This window comes from Nerophis lumbriciformis, linkage group LG22 (assembly GCF_033978685.3).
Source record: "Nerophis lumbriciformis linkage group LG22, RoL_Nlum_v2.1, whole genome shotgun sequence".
Classification (NCBI taxonomy): domain Eukaryota; kingdom Metazoa; phylum Chordata; class Actinopteri; order Syngnathiformes; family Syngnathidae; genus Nerophis; species Nerophis lumbriciformis.
In genome coordinates, this window is record NC_084569.2 from 7078446 (window position 1) to 7099406 (window position 20961).

Here is a 20961-nt window from a genome sequence, read left to right on the forward strand (position 1 = left end):
ATGTTAATAAACACTTTGAGACAGAGTACAACAGCAGGTCAAATTAAAGACCCTCATCTCTATATTTGAACCAGACACGATGTTTGTATAATAGTTTAAATCCATAGTCCAGATGGGTAAGACTAATAGGACTAATATGCAGCACACATTAAAATATTCAAATAAAATTGACATCATACAAAATACAAAAAGATAAGTGAAACTTTTTGAATATGTGTTTTATGGAATCAGCAAGGGAAATAATACAAAAAACACATTGTAATTGTCTTTACAGATCAAGTAAAAGTACAACTTTTGCATATATTACCCATAATGATTGCATTACTGAAACTTTTCCAGCTGCCCCCTCAGATAGTCTGCATATCTGTGGATGTCTGCGATGCGCATGCGGTTGCGTCTGAGTTCTGTGTCTTCAATCTGCAGCACAGCAAAGGAGTACATTCGTCAAAGAAAAGTTCTGCATCGGAAGCTGCAATTTTTCGGGGAATTTTGCCTCTCAATCACAATCCTTATTAGAGACGAGAGGACAAAAGGTTTTAGTTTTTTTGCATTCAAATTTGTAATAATCGGTTCGTTTCAGGTGGCTAGAAATACAGGTAATGTGGATCAATCCATTCTGCCTCTAAAGCGCTTTAAAAATGCATCCAAAACCTGCCAACAATACTTATATGTATAATAAACAAGCTGTAGCTACTAGAGATGCGCGGATAGGCAATTATTTCATCCGCAACCGCATCTGAAAGTCGTCAACCATCCGCCATCCACCCGATCTAACATTTGATCAGAACCGCACCCGCCCGCACCCGCCCGTTGTTATATATCTAATATAGACGATGAAAGGCATTAGTGAGGTTATAAAGCTTTTGCCTGTTAAAGAAAGGAGACTGATCCAATGCAGCACAGACATTCGCGTGCCACGCTGTCACGACCCAGACGCACACCAGTGCGCAATCATATGGGAGCCACGCTGAGCGCACCTCCAAGCGCGTCTCGCTGCCGGCGACGGCCGGGTATGGGCCCGACGCTCCAGCGCCATCCATTTTCAGGGCTAGTTGATTCGGCAGGTGGGTTGTTACACACTCCTTAGCGGGTTCCGACTTCCATGGCCACCGTCCTGCTGTCTATATCAACCAGGGTGAGCCCCACCCCTTTCATGAGCGCACTGGGGTGGCGGGCAGGTAAGCTGCGCGGGCGGAGCACGCGGAGTGACCCCTGTTACGAGCCCCCGGCCACAGGGGTGGCGGGCAGGTAAGCTGCTTACCTGCTGCGCGTGACGCCGGCCGCGGCGAAGGCGGACAAGGCGGGGTGTCGGTGCGGTGGGCGCGGTGGTGACCCTGGACGTGCGTCGGGCTTTTCTCGCGGATCGCCTCAGCTACGGCTCCCGGTGGGGCCCTCTCGGGGGAAGGGGCCTCGGTCCCGGACCCCGGCGAGGCGTCCCTTCTCCGCTCCGTAAAAGTGTCCATCTCTTCTTTTTTTTTTTCTTCTGTTGTGGCATATGCAGCAGGTGCCTGCTCGTTTTCCGTATGTGGGTAACAACATTTAACTATGTATATATATTTCCCAATTGGTTTAACTGCCACCCGCCTGAATCTATTTAAAATCTAATTTTTTTTTATTTCAACCGCCCGACCCGACCCGACCCGACCCGCGGATAAAATCAAATTTTTTTAAATTTCATCCGCCCGATCCGCGGATAATCCGCGGACTCCGCGGTTGTGCCCGCAAACCGCGCATCTCTAGTAGCTACAGTTGTGCTCAACCATGCAGCCCATTTTTCTTCAAGTGCCTCCTTATTGAGCATCTTGAAACAGCCACACCACCATTTTTCAGAGAGTCCTGTATTTCAGCTGAAGTTATTTGTGGATTTTACTTTTGTTTTCCTGGCAGTTGTGGCTGAAATCTTTGCTGGTCTACCTGAATCCCTCATTTTCCACTTCTTAATCAGCGTTTGAACACTGCTGATTGGCATTCTCAATTCCTTGGATATCTTTTTATACCCTTTTCCTGTTTTATGCAGTTCAAGTACATTGTCTCGCAGATCCTTTGACAATTCTTTTGCCTGCCCCATGACTCAGAATACAGAAACATGTGTGCAGCACTGGATGAAAGATGCAATGGTATGTCAGAAGCCCAGAAACTCACTGACCTTTTATACACACACATTCATTACAAACAAACAGGTCACAGGTGAAGATTGGAACCTTGATTAGCCATTCAAACCAGTTTGTGTCAACTTTTGTACATGTTATCAGATCACTGGGGTATGTAAACTTGTGATCAGGGTCATTTGGGTACTTTCTTTTGTCCTTCTGATTTAAAAAGAGTAAACACAGTTGTTTGCCAATAAATAGCTTCACACAACCATTAAGCATGAGTGGAAGAACGGTTTTTGTATTATCATTCATATTCTCTGATTCTCCCAGGGTGTGTAAACTTATGAGCACGACTGTACATTGTAACTGTACGAGCGAACACTGAGGAACTCTTTCTAGCATAGGTTGGTACTAGGTGGGGATTGAACCAGGGACCCTCGGGTCGCGCACGGCCATTCTTCCACTGCGCCACGCCGTCCCTATGTGTAGTATTTAACTGGAGGGTTTTACCGTAAATGTTGGTGAGAGCGAAGGAACACGGAAGTCCATAGGACAGGCAGGTGATCCGGGCGAGAGAGAAGCGTCAGAATCCGAGTCCATGCAAGGCAGTCGAGATCTGGGAAGCAGGGGAACGACGACAAGGAATGACGAGACACACAGCATCGTCAAACACGGGAACGGAGGTCTGCAGTAGGATGACACGACAATGAAACATGGAAGGGAAAACAGACAGAGAGAGCAGGATTGAATCAAGCAGGATGATCGCTTACTATACGCCAAAAGAAGACTATATTCCGGGGCCAGTATGCCAGGTTGTGCAGGCTTATGAAGGCAGCTTGATCATCACAGGCAGGTGCGCTGATTGCCGGTGAATGATTAACACATCGCCTTGTGATGGCACGCTACGGTATTAGCCGTAAGCGCACTTCTGCGTCAACGGCGAAGTGAAGTGAATTATATTTATATAGCGCCTTTCTCTAGCGACTAAAAGCACTTTTAAATAGTGAAACCCATTATCTGAGTTACATTTAAAGCAGTGTGGCTGGCACTGGGAGCAGGTGGGTAAAGTGTCTTGCCCAAGGACACAACGGCAGGGACGAGGATGGCGGAAGCGGGGATCGAACCTGGAACCCTCAAGTTGCTCTACCAACCGAGCTATACCGCCCAGTTGAATGGCTTTTATGTTTGTAATGCACAACACAATGCAATAGGAGACCAAACTGTACTGACTAACAATCATATTACAGTATCTGTAAAGTATTAGCCCACATTTCATGTAGAATATGTAGGTGTACTAACAAGCATAATGGTGCTTCATCTATCATGATCAATATTATAGTGACTCACTCGATGGACTGTTTGGTCCATTTTTTTCTAGTTGATATTGGGTAAGTACGCCATTTATGTCGGCATAGCTTGCCTCCAAGTTCTACATTTGCAGCGCCAAGCTAAGCCGAACTCACTCTCTTGGCTTCCGTCTACTCCGACGTTCCATATATAATCAGCAGTTCATCCTCCGTATATTCAGGTTCAAAAAGATAATGTTAGGAATCCTCATTTGTCCAAAAATAGTCCTCTTTTGTTTTCTGTTACCAAGTCTGCTAAATGAAAAAGACGTTGCTTGGATGGCAACATATGTTGCTCCAAAAGCTGTATGTACCTTTCAGGATTAATGGTGCCTTCACAGATGTGTAAGTTACCCATGCCTTGGGTTCTAATACACCCCCATACCATCACACATGCTGGCTTTTACACTTTGCGCTTATAACTGTCCACAGTTTCCTAAAACAATTAGAAATGTGGACTGGTCAGACCACAGAACACTTTTCCACTTTGCATCAGTCCATCTTAGATGAGCTCGGGGCCAGCGAATTCTGGGTGTTGTTGATAAATGGCTTTCGCTTTGCATAGTAAAGTTTTAACTTGCACTTACAGATGTAGCGACCGACTGTAGTTACTGACAGTGGTTTTCTGAAGTGTTCCTGAGCCCATGTGGTGATATCCTTTACACACTGATGTCAGTTTTTGATGCAGTACCGCCTGAGGGATTGAATGTCATGGGCATACAATGTTGGTTTTCGGCCTTGCCCCGATTTCTCCAAATTTTCTGAACCTATTGATGATATTACGGAGCGTAGATGGTGAAATCCCTAAATTCCTTGCAATAGCTGGTTGATAAATGTTGTTCTTAAACTGTTCGACAATTTGCTCACGCATTTGTTGACAAAGTGGTGACCCTCGCCCCATCCTTGTTTGTGAATGACTGAGCATTTCATGGAAGCTGCTTTTATACCCAATCATGGCACCCACCTGTTCCCAATTAGCCTGTTCACCTGTGGGATGTTCCAAATAAGTGTTTGATGAGCATTCCTCAACTTTCTGTCACGGCCAGGCGCATTCCCTCATCCTTGCGTTCTGATTGTCGCACCTCGGGACACGCCCTGCAGCAGCCGCCAGCTGCAATCATTCACCGGCAATCAGCGCACCTGCCTGTGATGATCAAGCTGCCTTCATAAGCCTGCACAACCTGGCATGCTGGCCCTGGAATATAGTCTTCTTTTGACGTATAGTAAACGATCATCCTGCTTGATTCAACCCTGCTCTCTCTGTCTGTTTTCCCTTCCGTGTTTCATTGTCGTGTCATCCTACTGCAGACCTCCGTTCCCGTGTTTGACGTTGCTGTGTGTCTCGTCGTTCCCCTGCTTCCCGGACTGCCTCCTGGATCTCGACTGCCTTGCATGGACTCGGATTCTGACGCTTCTCTCTCGCCCGGATCACCTGCCTGTCCCATGGACTTCCGTGTTCCTTCGCTCTCACCAACATTTAGGGTAAAACCCTCCAGTTAAATACTACACATAGTCTTACACCATACACACTAGAGATGCACGGTTTGCGGACACAACCGCGGAGTCCGCGGATTATCCGCGGGTCGGGCGGTTGAAATTAAAAAAATATTAGATTTTATCCGCGGGTCGGGCGGTTGAAATAAAAAAAAATTAGATTTTAAATAGATTCAGGCGGGTGGCAGTTAAACCAATTCGGAAATATATATACATAGTTAAATGTTGTTACCCACATACGAAAAACGAGCAGGCACCTGCAGCATATGCCACAACAGAAGAAGAAAAAAAAAAAGAGATGGCAACGCCGGCAGCAAACGTGGTACGCGACAAACTAAAAAAGGGAATACTAAAGACCAGGGGAAAAAAGGCCAGAAAAGTTCAGCGTAGACTCGTTTTTATGAGGTTGTAAATCAGGATGATAGTAATGCTGGCTATGTGATTTGCAAGAGCTGCGACGCTGTTTATGTCTACGACAGTCACAAAACCGGGACATCTAACATGGTGCATCACATATGTGCAAAACCCCGAACCTCCACAAACACCCTGAGCATGAGCAGTTTCTTCCGCCGTGATCCCAGAAGAGTGCCACAGGATGTTAAAACAAGATAGAACGCAGCTGCCTGCAGCAGTTTGAGTGGCGCGAGCGCGCTTGGAGGTGCGCTCAGCGCGGCTCCCAGATGATTGCGCACTGGTGTGCGTCTGGGCCGTGACAGCGTGGCACGCATTGAATGTCTCTGCTGCATTGGATCAGTCTCCTTTCTTTAACAGGCAAAAGCTTTATAACCTCACTAATGCCTTGCATCGTCTATATTAGATATATAACAACGGGCGGGTGGCGGATGGCGGGCGGGTGCGGTTTTGATTAAATGTTAGTTCGGCTGGATGGCGGATGGTTGACGACTTTTGTGATGCGGTTGCGGATGAAATAATTGCCTATCCGCGCATCTCTAATACACACTCTTGGATCGAGTTCACACTCCATTTCCTTAGTTTATACTATTGTTTTATTGTTATATATATTGACTATATATATATATATATATATATAATAAATTATTGAACATTATTGCACCCTGGTGTCAGTTGCCGTCACCTCCCTCAGTTAACCATAACACTTTCTCAGTCTTTTTGCCACTTGTGCCAGCTTTTTTGAAACATGTTGCAGGCACCAAATTTCAAATGAGCTAATATTTGCAAAAAAATAACAAAGTTTACCAGTTTGAACGTTAAATATCTTGTCTTTGCAGTCTATTCAATTGAATATAGGTTGAGAAGGATTTGCAAATCATTGTATTTTGTTTTTATTTACTATTTACACAACGTGACAACTTCACTGGTTTTGGGTTTTGTACTTGCAGCGTTGATGATGGTTTTTAAAGTTGTTTTAGAGGACTTCGAAGGCTACAATGGCGACTCTCGTTAGCCACATTTTTTTTGTATTGTCTCTAGAATCCTACAAAAAAGACATGTGTGTTCTTGTCAGAGGTGGGACCAAGTCATTGTTTTGCAAGTCACAAGTAAGTCTCAAGTCTTTGCCCTCAAGTCCGAGTCAAGTCCCGAGTCAAGACAGGCAAGCCCCGAGTCAAGTCCAAAGTCAAGACTGGAAAGTCTCAAGTCAAGTCCTAAGTCCTGCATTTTGAGTTTCGAGTCCTTTCAAGTCCTTTTAACCACAGACTAATATATTAACACAGATTGTGTATGCTTTTCAAACGCTGTATTTATTTATTAAAACAAGTGCATTTTAAATTGCAGGAAAGAAAATTGTGCTGACATTGCACTTTATAATAGCACTATTAACCAGTCATTTTAAACATTAACTCATTCCTTTACAGAACAAACACATTGAAAAATAAAGTGCAAATTTACTTATTTGTACAAAAGTGTTAACATTGAAAAAACATGAATTATACGTGAACATAACAAAAAAGTTGTACTTTTTATATGTCAGGGCCCTATGCTGCATTGCATTTGCAAAAGACCAAATTAGCCAAGAGTCTGTCAGTCATTTGTGCACGATGGGGGCGTAGTATGATGCCACCATGGCTGAAAACTCGCTCCACTGGAGCACTGGAGGCAGGCACTGCCAAAACTCTCATGGCCACTCGGAACAGTGAAGGAAGAGTCTTCATGTTCAATGCCCAGAACAAAAGGGGGGAGAGAGTTTTTTTGGGTTGGTGCACTACTTGTAAGTGTATCTTGTGTTTTTTATGTTGATTTAATTAAAAAAATTAAAAAAAATAAAAAAATTCTTGTGCGGCCCGATACCAATCGATCCACGGACCAGTACCGGGCCGCGGCCCGGTGGTTGGGGACCACTGAGGTAAACAACCAACAGTATATCAGAAAGCTAGCTAAAACGGTACACATATTCATAATATAGTATACATTTTAACTGACCTTTATTTTACTATTTTTGTCTTTTTTTAGGTGGCTAAAATACGCGGTGCTGCTGACCGCCGTCTAACGTTACGTGTGATATATTGACTAACGTAACCCTGCTTAAAAAAAATCACTGAACAAAAAGTATGAATAAGGTAGTGAACTGCAACAGATTCCCGTGTTTGCAATAACGTTATAACGTTAGCAGTGAGTTTACAGCCTCACTGATTTAACTACACAGCAAATAAAAGTCACGTTACTTAGCCAATAAACGTTATCTTACATTCAAAACTTACCGTTCTTTGTGCAACTTCAAATGCCGGACGAAGTTGGAAGTTGTTTCCTCTCCATCAGTAATTTTCGAACCGCATGTGTTGCATACTGCAAACCGTTTTGTGTTGACCACCTCGTAATTTTTATACCCAAACAAAATTATTTTAGGTATCATTTTTTGTTCACTGGCGTGTGGTTTGGACATGTCTTCTTCGTTGGTTGTCCTGCAATTTGATTGGATGAATGCTGTGTGATGAAAACAAAGTAGATCTAATTTGATTGGCTGTTGTACTGAGAGCACACCAGCTGACACACGCAACGCTGATAGACAAGTACACAATGAAAAATACGGAGCGCTCCCGAAAAACTTTTTCATCTTTGGGTTTTGGGGAAAGTAGCAAGTCATGTCAAGTCATGTCAATTCAAAAGGCTCAAGTCCAAGTGAAGTCACAAGTCATTGATGTTAAAGTCTAAGTCGAGTTGCAAGTCTTTTTATATTTTGTCAAGTCGAGTCTAAAGTCATCAAATTCATGACTCGAGTCTGACTCGAGTCCAAGTCATGTGACTCGAGTCCACACCTCTGGTTCTTGTCCGTCATAATGATTGTAAACAATAGGCAAAATAAATAAAAAAAAGTACAGTTCCCCTTTAAGGATTCTTACCCCTTTAATGAGGGCCACTTTCCAGGCCTCGGCACGTGTGACCAACTGAGTTTCTCTGTCATTGATTGTCTGCACGTGGTTATCGTGGCTGGCAGCCAGTGTGTCCGTCACGGTGTTTTTGTCCAAGAACAGCTGCATGTGAAGACACATACTCAGTATGTTTAGCAACAGACTGTTACATCCACAGTGCAGGAAGGAGTGTTACAATACTGTGATGTGTGCAAATGGTACGCTCAGTGCATGTGCAATATGGTGTTTTTCTTGGTGTACATCTTTTAGTGTGCAATACAGTATGCGTAATATGTGTACCGTATTTTCCGCACTATTAGCCGCACCTAAAAACCACAAATTTACTCAAAAGCTGACAGTGCGGCTTTTAACCCGGTGCGCTTTATATATGGATTAATATTAAGATTCATTTTCATAAAGTTTCGGTCTCGCAACTACGGTAAACAGCCGCCATCTTTTTTCCCCGTAGAAGAGGAAGTGCTTCTTCTTCTACGCAAGCAACCGCCAAGGTAAGCACCCGCCCCCATAGAACAGGAAGCGCTTCTTCTTCTACTGTAAGCAACCACCCGCCCGCGTAGAAGAAGAAAAAGCGCGCGGATATTACGTTTCATTTGGGGCGGTTTAGCTCGGTTGGTAGAGTGGCCGTGCCAGCAACTTGAGGGTTGCAGGTTCGATCCCCGCTTCCACCATCCTAGTCACTGCCGTTGTGTCCTTGGGCAAGACACTTTACCCACCTGCTCCCAGTGCCACCCACACTGGATTAAATGTAACTTAGATATTGGGTTTCACTATGTAAAGCGCTTTGAGTCACTTGAGAAAAAGCGCTATATAAATGTAATTCACTCACTCACATTTCCTTTGTGTGTTTACATCTGTAAAGACCACAAAATGGCTCCTACTAAGCGACAGGGATCCGGTTCATGAAAAGACGCAATCTCTCCATCCGCACACGGATTACTATTTCACAGCAACTGCCTAAAGACTTTCAAGAAAAGCTGGCTACTTTCCGTGCATATTGTAAAAACAAGATAGCTGGAAAAAAGATCCGGCCAGAGAACATTATCAACATGGACGAGGTTCCACTGACTTTTGATATTCCTGTGAACCGCACTGTGGATACAACGGGAGCACGTACGGTGAGTATTCGCACCACAGGGAATGAGAAGTCATCCTTCACTGTGGTTCTAGCTTGCCATGCTAATGGCCAGAAACTTCCACCCATGGTGATATTCAAAAGGAAGACCTTGCCAAAAGAGACCTTTCCAGCCGGCGTCATCATAAAAGCTAACTCGAAGGGATGGATGAAGAAAAGATGAGCGAGTGGTTAAGGTAAGTTTAAGTTTACGCGAAGAGGCCGGGTGGCTTTTTTCACGCAGCTCCGTCCATGTTGATATACGACTCCATGCGCGCCCACATCACGCTGGTTTTAATATATTATTAAAGTTTGACTGACCTATTTGACTGTTTTTTTGACATTCCTTTAGCGCAGTTAGATGCGGCTTATAACACGGGGCGGCTTATAGGTGGACAAAGTTTTGAAATATGCCGTTCATTGAAGGCGCGGCTTATAACCCAGGGCGCCTTATGGTGCGGAAAATACGGTATATATTTAATGTTACGTTTTACTTTGGCATGTAAAATCTGCACTACAACCATAGAATTTCCCCATGGATGAATAAGGTCTATCCTATCCTATCATGACCTGTTTCAGTCGGTCCATTGCTGTGATCAGGATTACTTTAGACTCATTCCAGTTGCACTGAGGACGATGTTTAAACTGACATTCAACGTACCATTCGAACATCGTCTGGCAGCTCGTCCTCAGATTCGCCCTTGGCCACCATCTCCACCGTAGTGTTAGCAATCTGTTGGATGCTCTTGTGATGGCTTTCCTCCAGCTCTCGACAATGGACAAATGTGGGTTGTGTTAAGAAAATGTGTCATGGAGTGTCACCACAATAAACTGCAAAGACCTACAAGTCATATTTATGACATGTTTTAAGAAAAGATCAAAGAACAAAAGTATAATATAGCCCTGACAAAGCTAATGCTTACTAATTACAGTCCATTAGGTAACAAGGCTTTTGATCTTTTGACTACAGAAACAATCCAGTCCATAGTGGATCTAACATAATAGTGAGAGTCCAGTCCATAGTGGATCTAACATAATAGTGAGAGAGTCCAGCCCATAGTGGATTAAACATAATAGTGTGAGAGTCCAGTCCATAGTGGATCTAACATAATAGTGTGAGAGTCCAGTCCATAGTGGATCTAACATAATAGTGTGAGAGTCCAGTCCATAGTGGATCTAACGTAATAGTGTGAGAGTCCAGTCCATAGTGGATCTAACATAATAGTGAGAGTCCAGTCCATAGTGGATCTAACATAATAGTGTGAGAATCCAGTCCATAGTGGATCTAACATAATAGTGTGAGAGTCCAGTCCATAGTGGATCTAACGTAATAGTGTGAGAGTCCAGTCCATAGTGGATCTAACATAATAGTGTGAGAGTCCAGTCCATAGTGGATCTAAAATAATAGTGTGAGAGTCCAGTCCATAGTGGATCTAACATAATAGTGTGAGAGTCCAGTCCATAGTGGATCTAACATAATAGCGTGAGAGTTCAGTCCATAGTGGATCTAACATAATAGTGTGAGAGTCCCGTCCATAGTGGATCTAACATAATAGTGTGAGAGTCCAGTCCATAGTGCATCTAACATAATAGTGTGAGAGTCCAGTCCATAGTGGATCTAACATAATATTGTGAGAGTCCAGTCCATATTGGATCTAGTATCATATTGTGAGAGTCCAGTCCATAGTGGATCTAACATAATAGTGTGAGAGTCCATTCCATAGTGGACCTAACATAATAGTGTGAGAGTCAAGTCCATAGTGGATCTAACATAATAGTGTGAGAGTCCAGTCCATAGTGGATCTAACATAATAGTGTGAGAGTCCAGTCCATAGTGGATCTAACATAGTAGTGAGAGTCTGTCCATAGTGGATCTAACATAATAGTGTGAGAGTCCAGTCCATAGTGGATCTAACATAGTAGTGAGAGTCTGTCCATAGTGGATCTAACATAATGATAGTGAGAGTCCAGTCCATAGTGGATCTAACATAATAGTGTGAGAGTCCAGTTCATAGTGGATCTAACATAATAGTGTGAGAGTCCAGTCCATAGTGGATCTAACGTAATAGTGTGAGAGTCCAGTCCATAGTGGATCTAACATAATAGTGTGAGAGTCCAGTCCATAGTGGATCTAACATAGTAGTGAGAGTCTGTCCATAGTGGATCTAACATAATATTGTGAGAGTCCAGTCCATATTGGATCTAGTATCACATTGTGAGAGTCCAGTCCATAGTGGATCTAACATAATTGTGTGAGAATCCAGTCCATAGTGGATCTAACATAATAGTGTGAGAGTCCAGTCCATAGTGGATCTAACATAATAGTGTGAGAGTCCAGTCCATAGTGGATCTACGGTAACATAATAGTGTGAGAGTCCAGTCCATAGTGGGGCCAGCAGGAGAACATCTTGAGTCGAGACAAGTCAGCAGATATCCTTTACACACTGATGTCGGTTTTTAATGCAGTACCGCCTGAGGGATCCAATGTCACAGGCATTCAATGTTACGTGCAGTGATTTCTCCAGATTCTCTGAACCTTTTGATGATATTACGGACCGTGGATGGTGAAATCCCTAAATTCCTTGCAATAGCTTGTTGAGAAATGTTGTTCTTAAACTGTTCGACTATTTGCTCACGCATTTGTTGACAAAGTGGTGACCCTCGCCCCATCCTTGTTTGTGAATGACTGAGCATTTCATGGAAGCTGGAATCATGGCACCCACCTGTTCCCAACTAGCCTGTTCACCTGTACGATGTTCCTAATAAGTATTTGATGAGCATTCCTCAACTTTATCAGTATTTATTGCCACTTGTGCCAGCTTTTTTGAAACATGTTGCATCCATCAAATACCAAATGAGTTAATATTTGCAAAAAATAACAACGTTTTCCAGTTCGAACGTTAAATATCTTGTCTTTGCAGTCTATTCAATTGAATATAAGTTCAAAAGGATTTGCAAATCATTGTATTCTTATTTTAATTACCATTTACACAACGTGACAACTTCACTGCTTTTGAGGGTTTTGGTACTTCTTCATTAGAATTACCAATCAAATCCATGGAAAGTAATTGGAATTTGGGAGACATTCTCAATTCAAGTTGGACTTTTGCACAGTCCTGCTGGAAAGGAGCAGACATGTAAAGGATATATCCCTTGAGCCGTTTCACTGAAACTGGAAGTCATCTCTGAGATGTTGTTGTCAAACTTTCTGATGGTTTCCTGGAAGGCGAAGCCATGTTAGTACACTTCATCACCAATATGCATACTTTCCCCCCCCAAAAGTACAAACCGGTGACTACCTCCATATGGCTGTATAGTTGGAATTCCACCGTCATCAGGTTGTAACACAAAAGGTTGATTTCCTTGTGGCAGTTATCCACCTGGCTCTTCCTTTCTTTAGCATCTATTAACTCTTGCAGCTCCTTGATTCTCTGGAAATACACCACGTAGACTACTCACAAAAAGTTAAAGATCATTGGCTTTCTGTGAAATTGCAGGAGGAACCTAAAAATGTCTTCCATTGTCTAACAACCGAGGTTTTCAACTGCACTTTAATATACAGGTAAAAGCCAGTAAATTAGAATATTTTGAAAAACTTGATTTATTTCAGTAATTGCATTCAAAAGGTGTAACTTGTACATTATATTTATTCATTGCACACAGACTGATGCATTCAAATGTTTATTTCATTTAATTTTGATGATTTGAAGTGGCAACAAATGAAAATCCAAAATTCCGTGTGTCACAAAATTAGAATATTACTTAAGGCTAATACAAAAAAGGGATTTTTAGAAATATTGGCCAACTGAAAAGTATGAAAATGAAAAATATGAGCATGTACAATACTCAATACTTGGTTGGAGCTCCTTTTGCCTCAATTACTGCGTTAATGCGGCGTGGCATGGAGTCGATGAGTTTCTGGCACTGCTCAGGTGTTATGAGAGCCCAGGTTGCTCTGATAGTGGCCTTCAACTCTTCTGCGTTTTTGGGTCTGGCATTCTGCATCTTCCTTTTCACAATACCCCACAGATTTTCTATGGGGCTAAGGTCAGGGGAGTTGGCGGGCCAATTTAGAACAGAAATACCATGGTCCGTAAACCAGGCACGGGTAGATTTTGCGCTGTGTGCAGGCGCCAAGTCCTGTTGGAACTTGAAATCTCCATCTCCATAGAGCAGGTCAGCAGCAGGAAGCATGAAGTGCTCTAAAACTTGCTGGTAGACGGCTGCGTTGACCCTGGATCTCAGGAAACAGAGTGGACCGACACCAGCAGATGACATGGCACCCCAAACCATCACTGATGGTGGAAACTTTACACTAGACTTCAGGCAACGTGGATCCTGTGCCTCTCCTGTCTTCCTCCAGACTCTGGGACCTCGATTTCCAAAGGAAATGCAAAATTTGCTTTCGTCAGAAAACATGACTTTGGACCACTCAGCAGCAGTCCAGCTCTTTTTTCCTTAGCCCAGGTGAGACGCTTTTCGCGCTGTTTCTTGGTCAACAGTGGCTTGACACGAGGTATGCGGCAGTTGAAACCCATGTCTTTCAAGCGTCTCTTGGTGGTGGATCTTGAAGCACTGACTCCAGCAGCTGTCCACTCCTTCTGAATCTCCCCCACATTTTTGAATGGGTTTTTTTTCACAATCTTGACCAGGACGCGGTGATCCCTATCGCTTGTACACTTTTTCTGACCACAGTTTTTCCTTCCCTTTGCCTCTCCATTAATGTGTTTGGACACAGAGCTCTGAGAACAGCCAGCCTCTTCAGCAATAACCTTTTGTGTCTTTCCCTCCTTGTGCAATGTGTCGATGGTTGCCTTTTGGACAGCTGTCAAATCTGAAGTCTTCCCCATGTTTGTGTAGGCTTCAGAACTGGACTGAGAGACCATTTAAAGCCCTTTGCAGGTGTTTTTGAGTTAATCAGCTGATTAGTTTGTGGCACCAGGTGTCTTCAAAATTTAACCCTTACACAATATTCTAATTTTGTGACACACGGAATTTTGGATTTTCATTTGTTGCCACTTCAAATCATCAAAATTAAATGAAATAAACATTTGAATGCATCAGTCTGTGTGCAATGAATAAATATAATGTACAAGTTACACCTTTTGAATGCAATTACTGAAATAAATCAAGTTTTTCAAAATATTCTAATTTACTGGCTTTTACCTGTATATATGAAATACTTGACTTGGTGAATTCTAGCTGTAAATATACTCCTCCCCTCTTAGCCCCGCCCCCAACCACGCCCCACCCCGACCACGCCCCCACCCCCCACCTTCCGAAATCGGAGGTCTCAAGGTTGGCAAGTATGCCCTATGGTCCGGAAAATACGGTATGTATATTTTAGGTGAGGATTGTAAAACATTTTTGATAATACCTTTTTTAGTGCCAGTTCAATTTAAACCCCAATTTTACAAAATGTATATAAGTAGGCGTTCCCCACTCCATCTCTACTTCAGTTTAGAGGTCATTGGCCTGGACAAGGTTCGAGACCCCTGTCGTTAATGCACACCCTCCATCAATTTACTTTCGTTATAGTTTGACTGCAAACTAAACAAACAATGATAAACAAAGAATTGAAAGCTTTCAATCCAAACTGAGCATTGTCATCTTTTCAAAGGAACCTGCTTGTGTTGCTTCTCAAAGTCAGTCAGCCGGTTGAATGCTATGCGTTGGTGTTTCGTCACGTCCGCCTCATTTCTCTGGAAGAATAAGGATATCTCCGCCTCTCGTCGCTTGTGCTCAGCCAAGCCGACATCAAACAACTGGTTGCACAGATCCGTGATATTCTTCTCAAATGTATGTAGGCCAGTCAAGGGCATTCTCAACGAAACTGCCTCGAATACAGTATGACAAATACAAACCCCAAAACGTTGTGTAAATGGTAAATAAAAACAGAATACAATGATTTGCAAATCCTTTTCAACTTATATTCAATTGAATAGACTGCAAAGACAAGATACTTAATGTTCCAACTGAGAAACATGTTTTTTTTTTTGCCCTTAGAATTTTTGAAGCCTTTCAGGTGGAATTCTTTCCCATTCTTGCTTGATGTACAGCTTAAGTTGTTCAACAGTCCGGGGATCTCCGTTGTGGTATTTTAGGCTTCATAATGCACCACACATTTTCAATGGGAGACAGGTCTAGACTACAGGCAGGCCAGTCTAGTACCCGCACTCTTTTACTATGAAGCCACGTTGATGTAACACGTGGCTTGGCATTGTCTTGCTGAAATAAGCAACCATGATAACGTTGCTTGGATGCAGGCCCGGCCCTAATCAATCTGGCGCCCTAGGCAAGATTTTAGGTGGCGCCCCCCCACATCGGCAGTGAAGTGTATATACTCACAAGAACCCGAATAGCTTTGTCTTTGACCTTTTTTTTTACTTACAACTATACCTAATATATAAAGGGGTGGAAAAGTGACTATTACCTGCAGGGCAAACATTAGCTAACCAGAAGGCAATAATGTAAACAAAAAACACCTGCTTAAAAGATCTAATACAAATGTCCCTGAGGAATGTAAGGTGGGAGTACTGTAATTACCTAACGTTACATTATTATTTTCCATAACAATTTAGCCCCCTCCACAATATTAACCCGATGTTAAAACAGAACTAGCTATTTATTGATTAGCAATTGCCGAATCATGTAACATTAGCTTAATGCTAAAAAGCCAGTTTACTATCACATTCTGTAACAGACAAATAATTTCATGTAGGCTAACGTTACCTACCTGCTACCTCTGTCTTTTTCTCGTTTCTCCTCCTCTTCTTTTCTCTTTTTTCTTCCCTGGGCACCTGACAGTTTTGGCCGTTTTGACATCTTGTGTTGATTTTTTGATGTGGTGACGTCCAAGAGTCATGATACAGGAAGGGAGGGGGCGCACCGTGCGGGGAGAGGAGGGGGGGTGCAATGTTGTAACAAATAATATTTCTATTATATAGGCTTTACTTTGCATTTTAATTAACGTGAGATTATTTTTTTGTATTTAGAAATAATAGTAACAACTTTTTTTTTTTTTTTCTCCAACATTTGTTGCACTGGCGTGGCGCCCCCTGATGGACGGCGCCCTTAGCATTTGCCTATACGGCCTATGCCACGGGCCGGCCCTGCTTGGATGGCAACATATGTTGCTCCAAAACCTGTATGTACCTTTCAGCATTAATGGTGCCTTCACAGATGTGTAAGTTACCCATGTCTTGGGCACTAATACACCCCCATACCATCACACATGCTGGGCTTTGAACTTTGTGCCTATAACAATCCGGATGGTTCTTTTCCTCTTTGGTCCGGAGAACACGACGTCCATAGTTTCCCCCCCCAAAAAAATGGAATGTGGATGTGGGGGGAGGTGTAGCCAGCGCTGTCTGTAGGAGTAAAAGTCACCGCTGCTGTCCGTGGTGCTGAGGACGAGCGCCATCGGGCAGGGGGGGGGGGCATGTGCTGACGGCGAGACACAGCTGGCAGGTGATTAGATTTCACAGGTGGTACGTGTTAATCTAATCGTCTGTTGTCTTTAAGAGTGAGTGGAAGTTTGGAGAGAGACTGGAAAGTCCTGGAAGAAAACGTAATATTTGATGGTTGTCCAATCTGTACGCTTTGATGGTTGTCCAATCTGTACTTTGACGTGCGTATCTGTGGAGCCGCAAGACAGCGACTTCCACAGTGGACTCGTCAGACCACAGAACAGTTTTCCACTTTGCATCAGTCCATCTTAGATGAGCTCGGGCCCAGCGAAGCCGGCGGCATTTCTGGGTGTTGTTGATAAATGGCTTTTGCTTTGCATAGTAGAGTTTTAACTTGCACTTACAGATGTAGCGACCAACTGTAGTTACTGACAGTGGTTTTCTGAAGTGTTCCTGAGCCCAGGTGGTGATATCCTTTACACACCGATGTCGCTTTTTGATACAGTACCGCCTGAGGGATCGAAGGTCACGGGCTTAGCTGCTTACGTGCAATGATTTCTCCCGATTCTCTGAACCTTTTGATGATATTACGGACCATAGATGGTGAAATCCCTAAATTCCTTGCAATAGCTGTTTGAGAAATGTTGTTCTTAAACAATTTGCTCATACAATTGTTGACAAAGTGGTGACCCTCGCCCCATCTGTGTTTGTGAATGACTGAGCATTTCATGGAAGCTGCTTTTATACCCTGTTGGAATAATTGTTTGTAAGTTATCACAAAAGAAACGTTGTATTACATTATGTTCCTGATAAGAAGATGAATGCTGTCTTTCGAGGCCTAACAAGAGGAAGAAGGCTCGTGAAACGCCACTGTGATTTCAACACGGACACTTCCAGAGGAACTCTCTTTGAAGTGTTAAACGAACTCTCTTTGAAGAATTTCACAAACTCTCTTCCAACTATTTGGTAACCGAGGTCAACGCTATTTACGACCCGCTGCCCTCTTGAAGTCGCTGTGGTCAGGAGACGGGAGGGGTTATCCATTTGTCCTCCAACACCTGCCCCAGCTGGATCCAGGAAGAGCCCAAGCCCGAGACATCCTCTTCTTGGTCTTCAAAGCGACCAAAAACAATGACTGTTTTACATACTTCCCATTCCGGCTGTGACATGTGTTGGTGCGTGAACATTGAACATCTGAATAAAAGAGGAGACAAAAACCTTCTTCGTCAGAGCGTGGTGCAGGACTGTACAGAGAGTGCAGTGGCCAGGTCTCTCCTCAATATTGAGTCCAAATTGAATTCTGTCTCTGTTTGATTCCTTGCCTTTTGTCTTGTTTAATAGATGTCCTCAGTGTTTGAACGTGACATACCCAATCATGGCACCCACCTGTTCCCAATTAGCCCGTTCACCTGTGGGATGTTCCAAATAAGTGTTTGATGAGCATTCCTCAACTTTATCAGTCTTTTTTGCCACTTGTGCCAGCTTTTTTGAAACATGTTGCAGGCATCAAATTCCAAATGAGCTAATATTGGCAAAAAATAACACATTTTTCCAGTTCCAACGTTAAATATCTTGTCTTTGCAGTCTATTCAATTGAATATAAGTTGAAAAGGATTTGCAAATCATTGTATTCTCTTTTTATTTACCATTTACACAACGTGACAACTTCACTGCTTTTGGGGTTTGTCACATGTGCATTGATTTATGACCCATTGCAAACAATACAGTCTAATATCACAATCAAATGTTCATTCATGACCAAAAAAGGATATACCTCAAGTAACTCGTCCACTCCAGGGAGGCAGTGTAGCTTGTCTGCCTCTGTGTCATTCTGGAATATGTTGTTATAGAGATGAGATCCGTTCATCTGCTCCACAAAGGCATCCTGGAGCGACACAACATGAAGACATTGACGATATGTGATCTTCAAAGGTCACGTATGATGCAACATTGACTTTTTCATGAGCAGTAATATGTATACCCAGCAGTGACGTGCGGTGAGGTTGATGGCTGGTGAGGCACTGACTTCATCACAGTCAGATTTACAAATATATGAACCCTAAAGAGTATCTTATTCACCATTTGATTGGCAACAGTTAACGGGTTATGTTTAAAAGCTCATACCAGCATTCTTCCCTGCTTGGCACTCAGCATCAAGGCTTGGAATTGGGGGTTAAATCACCAAAAATGATTCCCGGGCGCGGCGCCGCTGCTGCCCACTGCTCCCCTCACCTCCCAGGGGGTGATCAAGTGGATGGGTCGAATGCAGACGACAAATTTCATTACACCTAGTGTGTGTGTGACAATCATTGGTACTTTAACTTAACTTTAACTTTACACATACAAACTGTAGCACACAAAAAAGCACATTTAATAAAAAAAACGTTATTATGGTCTTACCTTTACTTATAAATGAAGTCCACAACTAAAGCCCTCACTTCAACTTTCCACGTGCAAGATTGAATCTATTTAAAAAAGTGTAACCGAGGGTTTATAAATGTCGCCTATACTGTATGAAACTACAAAATAACAAACACGGAGGCTCCAGTTTACACGAGGACCACTTTATTTACCTTCTTTCAAAAACCTCCGCAACGTGACATCACTTCCGCTCTTAGCGCCTTCAAAATAAGAGCTCAAGGCATATACTGTATAACAGCGCATAACAGGAACTTAACATCACAAAGAGGAAAGCCCATGAAAATAGGTTACAAAAGTTATTTAATAGGAAGCCAAAAAGTGCAAAAACAATAATGTTCGTGTTGGAGGAGTTGTGAATTAGGTACACCTGCAGTCTGCAGGTGTATCTAATGTTGTGGCCCTGCAGTCATTCACAACTCCTCCAACACGAACATTATTGTTTTTGCACTTTTTGGCTTCTTATGAAATAATTTTTTTAAATAGATTCAATCTTGCACGTGGAAAGTTTAAGTGTGGGCTTTAGTTGATATAACAATTCTACGGCGGGGGTGCAGGAGGCCGGGCTACTGGAGCCTCAGCCAGTGCGTCTTTTGTTGAATAATCTAAAACTGGTGAAGTTAAATGGAAAATAACTTATAGTATAATCACTGGATACATATAACAATTTATTTATTTTATTTTTCTTTTTACATTTCTTTTCTTTCCATGATGGCAGGTGAGGCCCCGCCTCACCTGCCTCTAGTGACTGCACGTCACTGATCCCCAGACACTGTTTATGAGAACTAAAAATAAGAAAAATATATCATCCTTCTTACGTTTGCTTTGCTTTTGAGAGAAGAGGCACTCACAAAGTCAGTTTTGAAGTTTTTAAGACGTCATGAAGGAACAACCTCCTTCCTCATAGATTGAGCCCCGAGCTAGATATGCCCTGCCCATGTACACAGCACAATCTGTCTAAAAAAAAAAAAAAAAAAAAAGGCTTTGCTACACATCTTAAAATATATCCTAAAGCAGGGGTTCTCCTCAGTGGCCAACTTTTCCACTATAGAGGGGACTTAGGCCCACTCAATTATTAACACCGAATTAGTAATCCTACTAATGTCAGAGTTTGTTGGTGACGAACCCCAAGATGCAGAGATGACGGCAGGCATTGAGCGAGAAAACATGATTTAATACTATAGCAAAAAAACAAACAAAAGGGAACAAACAAAAGGCGCGCACAAGGCGGAGAACAAACTTGGCTATGAACTAAAATAGCACAGAGGCTAACTGTGGACAAGAAACAAAAACACTTACTGTGACACGAAGGAACTAGGACATGACCAGAGTGAAACAAAAGTAGACAGAGCTACAACGACAAGTATTAAGACAGGTAGTAGTGACAATGACAATGACAATAATCCAGCAGTGACTGGAGGGTAGGGCAGGTATAAATAGCAGCTGGCTGATTGACACCAGGTGTGGCCAGGTGCCAATCAGCCACAGCTGAGGGGACACAGCACTCAGGGAGACAAACAGGAAACAGAACCAAAACAAGAGGGCTGACAGGAAATACTACACACACACAGAGGAAAAACTAAAACACAACCAAACTGTCAGGGGCAAGCCTGACAACTATTGATTTTAATCGTATTCAATATTTATATCTAACCTAGTTGCTGTTTTAAAAGCATATGATAATCACAAATATTAATATTTATTTAAAACACAAACTTTAGGCATAGAAAAATAAATACTAAT

General features: G+C 42.8%; 1 protein-coding gene across 3 annotated transcripts in view; it reads right to left on the reverse strand.

Annotated features, from left to right (window-relative positions):
- Positions 1 to 200: 200 nt before the first annotated feature.
- The window catches only part of drc3 (dynein regulatory complex subunit 3), a 28289-nt gene continuing 7528 nt past the window's right edge, over positions 201 to 20961 (reverse strand). For 2 of the 3 annotated variants that reach the window (XM_072915837.1, XM_072915836.1), the window contains 7 exons: positions 18571 to 18685; positions 15016 to 15188; positions 12691 to 12822; positions 12538 to 12610; positions 10053 to 10174; positions 8251 to 8382; positions 201 to 417 (listed from right to left, as the gene is read on the reverse strand). In XM_072915837.1, the coding sequence (XP_072771938.1) occupies positions 322 to 417; positions 8251 to 8382; positions 10053 to 10174; positions 12538 to 12610; positions 12691 to 12822; positions 15016 to 15188; positions 18571 to 18685 (843 nt within the window). In that variant the 3' untranslated portion in view covers positions 201 to 321. The remainder of the gene's footprint in view (positions 418 to 8250; positions 8383 to 10052; positions 10175 to 12537; positions 12611 to 12690; positions 12823 to 15015; positions 15189 to 18570; positions 18686 to 20961) is intronic. The other variant, XM_072915838.1, reaches the window with a different exon arrangement.